The following is a 15,294-nucleotide window of genomic DNA, read 5'->3' as shown; positions in this document are numbered from 1 at the left end:
AAGAAGATGGGTGAAATATTTTCTGTACTTTTCAAGGGATTTATTGAGTATAACCACATCACAGAATAAAAACATGCAACTTGCACTCAGTGCTAAGCTGCTTGCATACTTTAACCATTTAGAATGTGAAACCCTAACTTTTGTAAAGTTTGCCATGTGATGTTCCCTCTTCTGCATATTGCACATATAGTTATTTTTGATGGCTTTATGTAATGTGCACATATGTGGGCAGCTGTAGCTCAGGAAGTAGAGCAAGTTGTGCACTGAGTTAAATTCAGGCCACTGGTATGACAGTTTTTTTTTTTGTTTTTTTTAAATGCAGATGTCATATCCAGGTGTTTAAATGCTACATGTATGCTCTCTGTATTGCACTCGCATCAAGGCTTGATGTTTAAAGTTACTGTTTTTAGAAGTGTAAAAGAAATCTGTACTATGCAAATTGTGTCTAACATGTCAAAATATTTGTGTAGTTACGAGATTTTGACAAAATAAAAAATGTTGGGAAGCCTGATTCGTCTCTTAATCCTCCTCAGAATCACTACACAAAAACTCCTTATGTCAGCTGGCATTGGGGAAAAACAACCGAGACACCTTTGGGAAAAATTAATTTATATTCCTTTATATATATTTTTTTCTCCATCGCAGTCACATTACAATGTAATAAAATGATAAACATATAAAATCAAACTCAATACTGACGCATATACATTTGTTCTGTGTTCAAAACCAAACGAACTGTACATGTTTTCATTTATATTTCTTTCACATCATTTAAAATCTGTCATTTCTATGTAGTCATCTGTATTATTGTAAATCTTTGTCTCTTCACAGATAAATAGACTTTATTTTCAGGAGGTATTGTAACAAAAATAACACATTTCCTAATGGTGGCTGCCTAGAATCACCGAAAATATCATTCAACTCTTAACCGTAATGCTTAGGTACTATCGTAGACACGCAATACACAGACAAACTGAAGGTACACGATGGGTCTTCTTGTTCCCCTCCCATTTGTATTTGTTGTGAATTAGGGAAACCCCCTGAGTGGTATCTCTCATGAGCTGACGTGGGAGCAATTTGAATTTCTGTAGTGAAGTTAGGAGATGTTAGCCAGACAGCCCGACTCGCATATGAAATGTAATACACGCCCATGTTTTGGCTTTTTTGTGATTGCACTGCACTCAGCTAGTTGATTATATGTGGAGTTTAAAATGTCCTCCTTATCCAATATATACATTTTTATCACAATCACCTGGACTGCAGGAAAAGGGAAATGGCTAGTTAGCTTTTTTTGTTTTTGTACGAGATACTGTATTTTTTAGTCAGAACCAAACTAGCGAGCTGATATTTGGAATTGGGGTGAATTGAGAAATTGAACATTTTTTTAATGAAGGTAAAAACTAATAACTTGGAAAATATGGACAAATATAAAAAGATGCTGCTTTCATGTCTAATGATATGTATGCTAAATATACGACTAAAAGATAAATCATAAATGTGACTAGAAGTCACAAACTCTCTAGATAAGGTTTGTACAGAGATTAGATGTGGGAGAAGTCTTCTTTTATAATAAATGAATACTTTCGATTTATTATTTTATATCTTTTATGTTATTTATTCCAAACAAAACCAATTGTGCGAAAAACTTTTTCGTTAGCGTTAGCTTTTTGGCCAGAACTAGCTAGCTAGCTAATTAGCCATTTCCTTGTACGTTAAACTTTAAACTGAAGCAAAAATAATTACACAATGGATTTTTTAATTTGACATTTTTGTAGTAATATGTAAGCAAAGATAACCTGAATTGATGAAGTGATAAATGTGCAAGATTGAACTCAGAAATCAAGATTAAGGTTTAAAAAAAAAAAAATTAGTTGTCAGAATGTTAACTTTTTCTATTTTTACATTTACCATTATTTTGTCTTGTTAATTTCCCCCCATAAACATGAAAGTCTTCTCTCTGAATTTTCTGTGACTAAAATCATAATGTATAACAAATTATTTTGTTATATATTATGATAAACATTTCTTGTGAAGGTTTCTTTTGAAATAAATTATTGCTTAATAATTATTTTCTTTTAAAGTAAAAAAAAAGGAGCACAGTTGTCTGGCAAATCACCTCCAAAAACGTCATCCCACCCACAGAGCTAATATCAGTGTGCTTATACTCAAGACAACACAATGGCACAGATTCCTATGAAAACACAGCTTCCAGTCAGGCTGAATTTTTCTTCTCTCGTTTTACATTCTGGATATTTAGAAAGAACATTTACTATCGGTACATTTCAAAGAGCCATCTAAGCAAACCCATGGAACATAGATCCAACTGAGAAGGATTACCAGAAAAAGGTATTTACAATCAAAATGCCACCCACAAGAAAATAAAAGTTACTTTTGCACATCGAAGTCGCTAGAGCTACTTTTTTTCTCCCCCCGAGCTGAAGAACATGGTAGAAAAGCATGACCCTAACAAAATAAAAGCTCATGGTACGTCTAACAGGTACTTCCAAGTTAAGGTTTAGTTTGACCCTGCCCTGTGCTTATAGTATCCAAACCTGAGTCAAACCACTGAAATCCTTTTTGTTCATTTTCTGTGCCAAAACTACCAAACCTCTTCGGTTCCTCAAGGAAAGGATTTGAATTGTCATCGGACTCAGATCTGGTAAAAACTGGTCTGAGATCAGAAACAACTTAACATCTGGCCTCAATAAAACCATACTTTCACAGCTCTAGACCAAGCACGCAAAAGAATATATGAAGCATTCATGACACGGTATGGTAGCTTGTGCTCAGACACACACACACACACAGCCTTACCACAGGCCTCATATGCTTTGTAGACCCTGATAGTGGAACATTTATGTATTTTATCCAAAGGAAAAACAACTCCTTGGTTTTCATTTCATTTTCACAGATACACATTCCTCAGTCGGGAGGTGGCATTCATCCCAGTTATTCCCAAGGTACAGTTTTCCCCTCCCGACCAATTTTAAACCATCAGAAGTCAATCCTGATAGAGAACAATGTAAAGTCCATAAAAATAATCACCAAATTATTTAAGAAAAATGCAAAAAGCTTAAAATCTGTAAACAAATGGTACATCACATATTTGCAATTCTGCACATCAACACTTTATGGTTTATTCCTTCCTCCTAAGAGAAAAAAAAGCCTAAAACATATATATAAAAACAAGCAACGCGTGAGAACAGTGATGTGGTATTTCTGTAAAGGTTATCTAAGGCCAGAACCTTCTTGCTCGTAACCTTGCATAGCTGTGGATGTGAAGCCATACAACAGTGACATAACACCTACTGGATTTAAATTCTCTTACAGTGTGGGCATGAATAAGGCTCTGGTTTTCTCGATGAGGGAAGAAACTTATCACTCAGAGCGCGCAGGCTCAGTCATAGGCCAAGTGTGGATGATTTTTGACTGCTGGGTGACACAACCGAGACTGATGTATGATACCTGGACTTTGATCATGAGGCTATTGCTGAGTCTGAACGCTCCTTATGAGTAGTTCCATATAAAGAGAGAGAATTGTATTATTTGGTTGCTTCTAACCTGATTTGGCTATAATAAACCTGATTTCTCATTGGCTGGAGCTCTGGGTGCAAAGAGCTGTGGATTGGATCAAAAAAATAAAATCAGCGGTTAATGCTGTGGGAAAAAAACAAGCGGGGCAGCTGCTCTTTGATCAGAAACATATAAGCTGTGACTCTTGGCCATTTATATTTACTCTCAAATCCAGATCGCTCAAATAATGTTATGACCAACATTATTTGTTTTTCTGTGAAACGAGCAGGAGATGTCTGACTGTGCTCTCTAAATGGCACATGACGCTGTTTTCCTTTGATTTCTGCGTGTTGACGCTATTCTTCATGTACAGTGCATGTCCAGATCAGAGTGTACCAGAAAAGTAGCACCACCCTCCTATGACTCATATCTTAAAAAAAACCACACACACACAGAAAAAAAGAAAGAAAAAAAGAAACCACCTCCACTTCCGTCGAGCAGATAAGGCATTGTTGCTTTGATGTGTTTCACAGAGACGGAAAGTGTTGCTGTTTTTACATACGCCGTCAACATGAAGGAATTAGACTGTTTCATCGATTTGAATGTTTGATACACATATTTGGCTAATTCTTCACTGTAACCACAACTATACAAAAACCCATCTAGCTTTACTCAATAGCACCATATGAATATTGTTCCCAAATTATAAAGGGGTAAGGGAATACTGGACATTGGTGTGTGAGTGTGTTTGTGTGTGTTCAAGCGGTGAGGTAGGGATACATCCCATGTTATTACACTGCTTTTCATTGTGTGTCTCTCCCTGCTTCAGAGGAAAACCGTGTGTGTTTGTGTGTGTGTGTGTGTACACTAAGCACATCTCCCCCATGTTGGAGACTTGCATAGCTTCTGCAGGACAGGAAGAGCAGTTGTCCGTTTGGACGGAGCCTTTGGCACAGCCTTGGCTGATAACTGAAGGCAGTACTCAAGTTGCACCATAGAATTCAAAGAGACAATCTGCCCTTATTGCACCATAAGTACATGTGTGTTTTGTATTTGCACCATATGAAGTGGGATTAGCAGCCAGTTGACTCTGAAGCTCGAGAGTGTCGCACCATATGAACACTGATGCTGCTGCTTCTGTTACGCGTTCGCAACTAATGTTTCTACTCGCCGGATCGCAGCAAATGGACTGATTTGTCTGTTTTGTTAGTCGGCTAGCACCACAGAAAAATAATGTGAGCCCACCTATCGTTCACACTTAAAGGGACGCTGTATTTCTGCTTTTAGTCTCCTTATTTAAATTTTAAAAAATTCCACACTGGGGTAATTATTACAGTTTTATCTACTGATTAACTTTATCAGTCATTAATGGTGTTCTTAACATCCGCCAGTTCATCGGTGAACCACTTTGGTGGTAGGGTTGCATTTCACTAAACAGGTGAAAGCGCTAAATGGTAGATGTGACCCTAACCCTTAAACAAGCCTTAGGGTTAAAGCTGGCAATGTTTCCCAAGGTAAGGATCAGGACTATCATTATCGCTAAGTTTTGGTTTTTTGTTGCTCCAACTTTGTCATTTTTCTCTGAACTTTCATGCACAAAATTTGTAGGAACAGCCAAGGACAGAGGATATTGGGTCTTGACATTGCGTCTTGGTTGTTTGAGTACGATGCTGACTTTTTTGCTTTCCAGACACTAAGTGGTTCACAGCTAATAAGCAGCGGGGTTGATAGTTAACACCTGTAAGTCTGGAGCGATGGTTCTGAGCCAGAAGAAGGTGGATTGCCCACTTTGCTATGGGGACAGGCTGTTTTCTCAAATAGAGGAGTTAAAGTGTCTTGGGGTCTTGCTCATGAATGGGGGGAAATGGATTGGGAGGCTGACCAGAGATTGGTACAATGTTTGTAGTGATCCGTAACTATTTGGCCACAAACTGTGAATAGTGACTGAAGGAATAAAACGATGGATACAACTACCAGAAAGAAGACTCAAAAGACTGTCTGGACTCATTCTTAGAGATAAGGTAAGGACTCAGAGTAGAGATGTTTCTTCTCAGCATATAAAGACACCAAGTGAGGTGTTTCAGGCATCTGACTAATATGCATCCTGGAAGTTTCTTAGGTGAGACTACTGAGGAGAGACCTTGGGTAGACCCAGGACAAACTAAAGATATTGTCTCTTGGCTGTTTTGGGAATGCCTTGGTATCTTCAGAGTCAGTGGCCATGGAAAGGGAGCACTGGTCATATCCGACAAGCTTTTCTACAACCAAATTTTAATGTGATACCTTAAAATTGCAGGTTTTACCAATAATTCAAAAGATTCTCATACTTCTGGGTCACTGGTTGAAATCAATCACAGAATTATAATTTGAGGACTAATAAATTAATAAATTACGTATATTTGCAAGTCGCCCTCAGAAAGACTTTGACTGTTACCAAAATTACAAAATTTGTTGACGTACCCCAGTTTTAACTCTCTCTATACCCAGCCCTCATAGCAAAGGCGGTTGTAGAAAGCAGGAGAAAGTGGGCTCATGGAACGGGATCAGAGGACCCCCCCCCCACGGCGTGAGATTTCAGGAGTTGCACCGTTCCCGTTGACATGCTGATGACTAATATCTCAGCTCATGTGTTTTCGCCTGCCAATGTAACAGCTTGGATTACAGGGGTAAACAAACCAAAAGAAATAAATAATGAGCCATACACCACAGCTCAGCTGTGGGTGGCTTTGGAGGAGTTGATATTGGACACGAAACAGGAGAAGACAAGTCACTGGGAGGGTTGTGATGACTGAAGTCCAAAACTGTTTTATGTCAGCTTCAGTGGCAGCACCCTGTTAGTGTGGGACCAACATGATTAAGCTATCACACACACAAAAATGTAGTAGACCTCAATTAAAAACAATTACTCTTGAATCTACCTTTATTTTTATGATATAAAAAGACCTCCCACAACTGCTTGGAGCATAAAAGGAAATGATGGAGAACTTCCCCTAAGATGGCATTCAAATTTCACACTTTATTTCCCTCCCAGATGAGCAATATGGTTATGACCAACATCATCTAGGACTTTACTTTTTACATTTTTACTTTTCCAAATGTTCAGGAAGAAATTATTTTAGTGCTTTTGTAATATGCTTTAAGAAGCAACTGTTTTTCATTTTTCCACATTACAGCTAACATGTTGCTAACTGCCTTCAACATACTTTTTTCAAGTCTATCTTAAGGATATAGTTGGGCTTGCTTTGTTCTATGCTCAATTGGCCTTTGAGTTACATGAGGAAAGTTGTACTAGTTCTTTATCTCTCCATTAAATATGAGTTCCTGCAAGCAGACTGCCTAGGTTAGCATAACAACCAAAAACAGGTAGAAACCTTTAGCTTTCAAGATCTCGAGTCAGATTTTGTGGCAGGACTTGCTGAGTTGTTGACATCGTGTAGGCAGAAACGAGCATAGAAAAGTAACTATTTTGTTGATAGAAATAACATTTGCTACAAATTCATATACATGCTTTTCTTTATTTAGATAAGTATGAATTTATAACATAGCATCTACTATTGCGCTACACAAAGTAACCCAGATTAGCTGGAAAACTTACTCCCCTGATTACCCTGATAGGTCAGGTATGAACTAACACATTTCTTTTAAAAGCCCTGATCAATAAGAATTATAATTTTTATAGTATGAATTTATTTCCATATTTTGAATCACAAGCACATGAACTCCAAAATTCGAAGAGTTACTCTTTTACTGTCTTAGGAGCAAGTAAATGTGCAATTATTCTTAATGGTAGATGGTTTGGCTACTTTCTGAACCCACAAAAAACTATTTTTTACATTTATCTTTTTGTATAATTTAAATAAGACAAGATGCTAGCTACTAGATACTTTAGGAGAAGAAATCCAGGCTAGCTGTTTTTACCTGTTTTCAGTTTTTTTAAGCTAAGCTAAGCTAGTCAACTCTCTAGTGCTAATATTTTACTTGTTGCCTTTGACAAGACAACAAGTAAATCTACTAAACTAAAACTGTCCTTCTGAGACACTTTAGCTAAAATTTTAGATTCTTTAACATTGAGGCTGCAAATGTAAAAATTGTTGTTTGAGTGTGCATTGGATGCCATTACTGCCACTTTGTCTCCATCTTTTCCATCATGCTCGGCCACTCTCCCCGTTAACCTTGTCAGAGATGTCAAGAAACTGATGTGTCCAACAACAACATAACAACAGATTAAAAAACATCCTCTCTGTACATAGAAAATATATACACTATCTTTTGACCAGACTAATAACGACATGTTACAACTCATTTTATTAAAAGTGACCGTCATTGTGTCACATCCTTTTATTCTTTTTAAACCTGTGAACGCGTGCAACATAAATGGCTTGCGGTGGTCAAGGACTCCATCGTAAAACTACGCTTATGTTTCATATTTTTACTTTTTTTTTCTTTGCAGCGGAGCGCGCACATGTGAAATTAAAGAAATGAGACCAAGTGAGGGACGATTAAAGTTAAATAGAGTGACAAAAGGTTTAAGAGAGGAGGAGACGGACTCGCGCCGAAGCAGCTTGTTGAGTCATGGCCATGGGACTCACAGGTCGCAGGTGCCCGCAAGGAATGTAAGTGTGATCGCGTGTGTGCGCACACATATAAGTGTGACAGATTGCTTCTGTGTGTGTATGTGCTTATATCAAGTGTGACTTTCTGTGCATGAACGTGTTTCTAAATCTTCTCTAAATCTGAACATCCACATATACATACATGTTTTTTTATGGTGCACATGTGCTTTTGTGTACTTGTCTGTATATGTGTGTGTGTGTGCTGATTTGTGTGTTTGTCAGAGTGAGGACTCATACTGCAACAGTTCATACAGGAGGGGTCCATCACGATAGCGGATGCCCACAGCGGCTGGCGTTATGTACTGCAGGATGTTTATAGTCCTCCGCAGGCGCCTGTCTACATAGTGGGCATCCCATGCTGGGTAACGCTTCCTGGGCATGTCGATCTTTATAAGCGGGCCCTCGGGCTTGGAAGTGGGGGGCGCAGACCTCACCTGGAAGACGGGAAGACACGTCTCGGCCACATCCTCTTCCGTCTGTGACTTGGCCATGTGGGCTGGTGTGGGAGGGGCTGTGGGTGGGGCTGACGGGGGGAGAGGGAGACCCCAGAGCAGCTGGGCACAGCAGGATGAGGCGGGACTTGGCTGGAGGTGGGCAGTGGCAGGATGGAGGAAACCGTAGTACAGCAGCATGACCAGGACGCCCCCTGCGAATGTCAGGTAGACGCTGCACAGTGCCAGGACGGCATAGGAGTCGGTCAGCACTGGATCTCTGTAGGCATACCTACAGGATGACAGGTGACAGTACAGGGGTTAAATTAATCGGTGTACATCTACACGTGTTTATAGCATTAAACCATCTTTCCCACTGGTCCCCCAAATCTGATTATAATTGTTTTATCTACTGATGGGTAGCCCAGTGTGTATTTTAAAACATGGTTTATTAGTGGAGTTGTACTTAATATCAATAATCTAAATCGGCAAAATAATTTCTAATCATCGTTTTAAAATAAATATAGAGTCGTACACTCAGTAACCCTTCTTTTAGACAAGCCCCTGCATGCTGCAGGTGGCACTGCTAGAGGGAGAGGAGGAGGGCACCAAACTTTAAAGCGATCTGTCAAATTAAGCTAGCAGTTTGTTTGCATACACGCAGCTTTTTGCTTTAGCATATTAAAACGACTGCACAAACATGTAAAGCATGCTGGTGGTGGATGAGAGCACATGAAAAGATGGATGAATTTCAATAAAGCCATGACTGTGATGACTCTGGCTGCCAGAAACACTGTCATCAACTGGCAAAACAATTTTTCGGTGTACTACTTACTGGCCCTGGGCCATGTGGCCATTAGTTATGTTGCAAGTAGTATGGCAGTAAACTCATCAAGAAAGCATTTACTAGCCTTTTATTACATGAATATTGTGATATAGGCTTACCTTGCTAGTGTTGTAAATGGGCTAAGCCTTGGTAAGCACTTATGGTATACTTTAAATGTGTCTGTTTACTTGTTCATTTCAGAATAAATTTGAAGTCTGAGCAGGATACAATACAGATTAAATACTCAGCAGAAAAGGAACAAGTAACCTTCAAAATAAAACAGGAAGTAAAGAATGAAAGGAAAGCCCGAGAGAACACAGGCAGCATAGAAAAGATAAAAAACTCCAAAATTACAAAGGAAGGAGAAGAAAACATTTATAAGAGAATTAGAAAGAGATCATTATACAGATCATTGCCATTTAGCTTTGTGAAGCTGGATGAACTGAGAAGCTGCAGGACACTGCGTGCCTTTACGGTAGCTCCTTGTGAAGTAAGAGGTACGCCTACCTTTTATAGTTTTTGGATATTCTTGCATACATTCTGTGATATTTATGTGAAAAAACATATTTTACGATTTTACACTTGTTGCATCAGGGATATCAAAGAATGCAAACGGCGCTAAACTCACCACAGCCCAGTCAGGATGCTGTTCTCGGCCAGCACCACGGTGTAGTACGCCACCATCCTGTATCGCGTCCGACCCTCTTTCACGTTGAACCAGCAGAAGATGTAGACAATGCCGACCACCATGTTGAAGAGCACCTCCTCCCACTTGGACATGCAGAAATCAGTGCCTCCGTGCACCACCCAGAAGGCCATGGCGCACCAGTGGAGCACCACGAAGATGCCGAAGTAGATGTGGAAGAGGGAGGCAAAGAGAGCGAGCGAGAGGACGCGGGAGAAGATGGTGAAGAGGCGCCAGAAGAGGTGCAGCAGCGCCCCGCGGTAACTCATGCTGCGCTGGTCGTCACGAGAGTCTCGGAGCAGTTTGTGGTAGGAGGCCAGAACCCAGGCGAGAGACAGGAGGGAGGCTAAGGAGGAAATGCCTGCAGGGAGACACAGAGGTGGATGATTTCCATGCTTCTCCTGTTTTGTATAAACACGACATTATAATGACTCACTAGGGAGGGAGAGGGGGGAAGGTTGTTTTGTGTAATGGTGTGAGCATACAATAAGTAAGAGGTAGTGCGTGTCACGACTGAGACATTTGGTAATGACGAGTCTCAAATACAAAGTTATTTTTAATGTCCCAGCTGCCGTGTGTATCCGCCCCCTTGTGTACTCGTCACATCTTTCCATTAAGGTAAACTGTGTCCCAAAACTCCAGAGTGAGCGCGATGAATAACACCAGTGGGTGGCCGCCCAAGATGATGCATGCAACACGGAAGAGGAGGATGATGGAGTCTGACTCGCACATCGCTTTCTATCTTTGACAACCTGAACAACAGTAAAAACCTGCGAAATCCAGCAGCCATCTGCAGCTACACATAATCAAGCACAATAGGTGCAAATTGATAATTAGCACTTGAGCAGCTGCTCATTTGCATGCTGTTTGCCGGCTACGCGAAAACATGCTATTACGCCGGTACAGTGCAGTCTGTAAATCCATCCAACCACCTACACTGTAGCGTCTCAGCTCGGTTCTCCTGGATCATGATGCAGAGCTGCAGGACCAACTGAGGCGCCGACTCCAGAAACGTTTCCAGCAAACGCAACATGTTGACGTCAGCGTACTCGAACATCATGGCCCAGTACCAGCGCCGCTGGTGCTCCTTCTGCCGACGCGACATGACGCCTAGGTACAGCGTCCTGATGTACCTGTAGGGGTTCAGAGGGGCAAACACGCATATGTCAGGCTTTTCTACACACATTCAATCAGGGAAGTCAAACTCATTTCACGTCGTGGGCCATGTACGGCCTGCTTTGATCTTAAGTGTGCCAGACTCACTTAAGATCAAAGTGTAAAGCAGTTTATCTGCACATTAAATCTCTGCGATATCACAATGTAATAAAGAAGAAGTGCAAATTCAACAGTACATGTTAGTTTTTCTACATGATAAAGAAATTACTCTTTGGGCTTAAAATGTAAGAAATAAATGTGTAAAAATAACAGTAAAAGTACGTTTGAAGCAGAATGTTTTTGTTAAATCACAGAAAATATCTTTTTTAATTAATTAATTATATTTTACTGAGGACAAACTGAAAAAAAATTAAATTTCTATAGTAGATCATGAAAAAATCTATTACTTCATTACTTTGATGTAGTATGGATGGTGAACAAGATGTCAACTTTATTAAAATATAGATAAATTCAAAATTTACGCCCTCCTTCAGACTCCTCCAAAGATGTCCACGGGGTCGGGTTGGAGCCTGTGCTGGGCCACTTCTGGCCCTCAGGCCTTATTTTTAACACACCTCCTTTAGATGCAAAAAATATAAATAAAAAAATCTGCATGCTGTCACTGATAGCAGATCTCCCTAATATGGTCATCTAAGGCACACGAGCAGCTTCCCGCCTGCTGGAGGGCTGGCCAATTAGAAAAATCTGGTTTAAAGGGAGCCAAAAGAGCTGGTCTCAGACGGCAGTCAAACTCGTGGACTTCATCAAGGTCCCGTATCAGACAGATATGGATTATTTTGAACTCTACCAGAGTCCAGGAATAAGAATAAGGAGCTGGAAATGAGCCTAATAGGTCACATCTTCCCTTGCGTTCTTTCGCTTAATTGGGCAACTAAATCAAAACCAACACTCTGACTTATTCCTGTTTCACCTGATTGGTGGCTGTGAATATTTCTAGCCTTCATTACTTCATTACACTGAATTTAACCTTTCTATAAACAGCCTTGAAGAGATGCTGATCTATACGTGCTGGATGTGGGAAACTACAGCACATGTGGGCGGGATGTAGGCAGTGATCTCAATTAAACTGCCTCACTGCCACACTGAGCGTGTGTGTGTGTGTGTGTGTGTGTGTGTGTGTGTGTGTGTGTGTGTGTGTGTGAGAGGAGTATGCACACAAATGTAAACGTGCTGTAAAAATAAAATCCTTCAGCTTCCCCGTGCATGGCTGCAGTCCATGCATGGGTGTCCTCCATGCAGACGTGCACTTCTACATTACGTACAGTACGCCTATTAGACCTGGAGGTTAATTCACGCCCCATAAATAATGCAGCGTCCCTGGAAGAAAACGCCCACATGTGCATCGATTTACAGCACGCCGGCCCTCCCAAACGAACCATTTCGAGATGTTTTGGTTTTAAAATAAGGCCAGAAGGATGTGTGTCCTTGACTCAAGAGCAGTGAAGGATAAATAATCAGTATCATTTGTTTGGCTTCTGTAAACAGGAGCTCTGGTCTGCAGTGTTGAGTGTAGCTCCTTAATGCCCTGACATGGAAGGAGGTGGTCTCAAACCAAGTACAGCTGATCTTCCATCCAGCCCACCCTGCCCCCACCACTCTCACTTCTCCTTCTTCTCCCCTCCCCCTTCTTTTTCACTCCACTTGTGCATGTCCTCACCCCCCATCTCTCCCTCTCCACGGCCTCTCCATCTCTCAATTTCCCCAGCTATAACCACCCTTTCTCGCCCTCTTCTCCCCCACCCTCTCTCTATGCTCCTTCCCATCCGGCCCTTCCTCCAGGTGGGAGAGTCCATTCTGAGGGCCAAGGGGGGACAAATACTGGTATGTGTGTATGGGTGTGAGAGGGGTTGATTTAACCCTACAACCAAAGCATAGAAGCTGTGTAGCACATCAGCATAGTAGGACGTAAACACACACACACACTACTCTACTCTCCCTGCTGCCCACCCAGGGGCAAGTGGACACCATTAAGAAGTCTTCTCAGAGAGAAGAGAGAGGAGGGAGGGAAGAGAGCAAACGTTGTCCTTACATAGACTGGGAGGCTGGAAAAAAACCAAACAAACAGCGCACTTGTGTTACTTCTATAACTACAGTGTGTGTGTTTGTGTGTGTAGACCAAGCTGCATGCTTATATGAGGCAAGAAGCCCACAATGAAAAGAAGTGTGTGCATTTCAGTTTTTCCCCCAACAGTGCTTTTAGCACAATTAACACCTAACATTGTCCAACTGTGGGAATATATGTGTGTGTCTGTGTGTGTGTGAGAGAGATAAATAGAGAGAGGGAGAGAGAGTAAGAGATGTGCTGCCAGAAGCGCAGATGCTTTTCCTCTTTGTACTCTCCATGCATGCTGACACTCATGGGAAGAGCCTTGACACCGTTTTTCCACTGTTCACACACACGTGCTGACATGTGTCAGCGCACACACAGATACACGCAAAGGCATGCTGACATTTCAGAAGGGAAGAGCCTTGACCAAAAGCTGGAAATGCTGGGAATCTGTTCAGCACCATGGAGAGCGCTTCGGTCAGCCCTTAAAACACACACTCTGAAGGATGTGGCTCACTTTGTTTCTTTACACTGTGTGAAGGCTTAACTGTAGCTACTCTGCAACTGCAGATGCTTTACTCAGGTTCTGTTCTGGCTCTGAATTCTACTCTTTCTTACTGCAGGGCGGTCAGCGAGTTGCTGAATTAGCTTTTCATAGGATGAGTCAGAAATGAAAAGTTTCAACAGATCAGAGTTTGTGTGTGAAATCAGGCTCTCTGTTCTCCTGACTGTCTCTCTTAATATCTTCCTGTCATTCCCAGACAGCAACTGAAGCACAGAGGGAGTCGCAGAGAGCCTTTCCATGTCTTCCTCTCGCTTTTCTCTCCTGCCTGTCACTGTGAAGCGAGCTGTCTTTTCTAGTAGCCACATCAAGTGGACACCCTGCTCTGCTCATTAGGAGCATTAAGTTTTTGTGAGCCTGTTAGAGAGAGAGAGCGAGAGAAGGATCAGGTGTGTTTGTGTTGCCCCCCTCCCCCTCTTACCTCCACACTTGTCCCAGCTGGAGGATGTGTATGGTGGCCTGCCACAGCCAGATAGTGGCCAGCTGCAGGCGGTCCCTTCCAGGATACAGGCACCCCAGAACCACCGTGCCCCGCTTGGTCAGCCCCTCGACCTCCCCGAGCCCCCCGCCGGTGTAGTCCTGCACGAACCATCGGAAACTCAGAATCTGGACCAGTACCGAGGGCACCAGTACGAAGAAAAGAGTGAGGCCGAACCAGAGGTAGTCCTGCCTCTGGTAGTAGTCCATCGCCAGGCACAGGTCCGTGCCGACGTCCCAGAAGAAGACAAGGAGGGCAAGGATGATCCAGAGGCAGTCCAGCCACAGCTGCTCCCGGGGCGGGCAGTGAGTCTCCCGGATGCCGACCCCTCCGGCAGGCGGACTCCCGCCGAGCAGAGAGCCGAGGCAAGCTGAGCGGCAGCCCCAGTAGCAAGCGGAAGAGCGGCAGCACTGACAGATGTGGATCGCCGCGGAGTCCAGAGGCTCCTCGGCGTCAACATCATAGAGCTGGGCGAAACCCCCGCCGCCGCCGCACCCGACCCCGGCTTTGCCGCCGTCGGACTGTGCGGCCATGTTCGCCTTCCCGCTCCTGCCCTCCTGCGAGATGCACGACAAACGCACCGTTTTGCTTTCTTGTGGGGCGCGGACACCACGTCACTTCCCAGATACCTGCTGTCCCCTACCCTCTCGCTCCGCGGCGACTGCTGTGACTCTTTCCCGCCCTGGGCGCGAGGAGCCATCAGAGCCGGCGGCCGCGCGACGGCGGCTCCTCTTCTTTCTCTACCGGCCGACACACACCCGCCGGGGGCTCGCGGTCAGCAGCAGCAGCGGAATCTGTTACCGTTCTAGTCCGGCAGCCCCGCATCCTCCCCGTCCTGCGCGCGCGGTCATCTAGGGCAATGAGAGGCTATGACGTAATGCATCTCCCGCTGTTCTTAAGATGTGTGAGTGACTCTGTGTGTGTGTGTGTGTGTGTGTGTGTGTGTGTGTGTGTGTGTGTGTG

At 42.8% G+C, this 15,294-nt stretch overlaps 1 protein-coding gene across 1 annotated transcript; it reads right to left on the bottom strand.

Moving 5' to 3' along the window:
• Positions 1-8,297: 8,297 nt before the first annotated feature.
• Positions 8,298-15,280, bottom strand: xkr6a (XK, Kell blood group complex subunit-related family, member 6a). Its single transcript, XM_005739856.2, has 4 exons — positions 14,275-15,280; positions 11,005-11,201; positions 10,012-10,429; positions 8,298-8,849 (listed from the first exon to the last, which is right to left on the bottom strand). Exons 1-4 carry the CDS (start codon positions 14,862-14,864, stop codon positions 8,345-8,347), a joined length of 1,710 nt encoding a protein of 569 aa, XP_005739913.1. The 5' UTR covers positions 14,865-15,280; the 3' UTR covers positions 8,298-8,344.
• Positions 15,281-15,294: the final 14 nt, after the last annotated feature.

The sequence above is a fragment of the Pundamilia nyererei genome, unplaced genomic scaffold (assembly GCF_000239375.1).
Source record: "Pundamilia nyererei isolate P.nyererei 1_Seehausen unplaced genomic scaffold, PunNye1.0 scaffold00094, whole genome shotgun sequence".
Classification (NCBI taxonomy): domain Eukaryota; kingdom Metazoa; phylum Chordata; class Actinopteri; order Cichliformes; family Cichlidae; genus Pundamilia; species Pundamilia nyererei.
Note: the sequence above shows the minus strand (reverse complement) of the source record. Positions and strands in the feature narration are given on the sequence as shown.

Excerpts from the sequence above, each read along its gene's own strand:
- xkr6a (XM_005739856.2), bottom strand. The coding sequence starts at position 14,864 with ATGGCCGCACAGTCCGACGGCGGCAAAGCCGGGGTCGGGTGCGGCGGC. Across the intron at positions 10,430-11,004 it reads CCGAGCTGAGACGCTACAGT|GCATTTCCTCCTTAGCCTCC; the intron begins GTAGGTGGTTGG and ends GTCTCCCTGCAG. Across the intron at positions 8,850-10,011 it reads AGCATCCTGACTGGGCTGTG|GTATGCCTACAGAGATCCAG; the intron begins GTGAGTTTAGCG and ends GTCATCCTGTAG.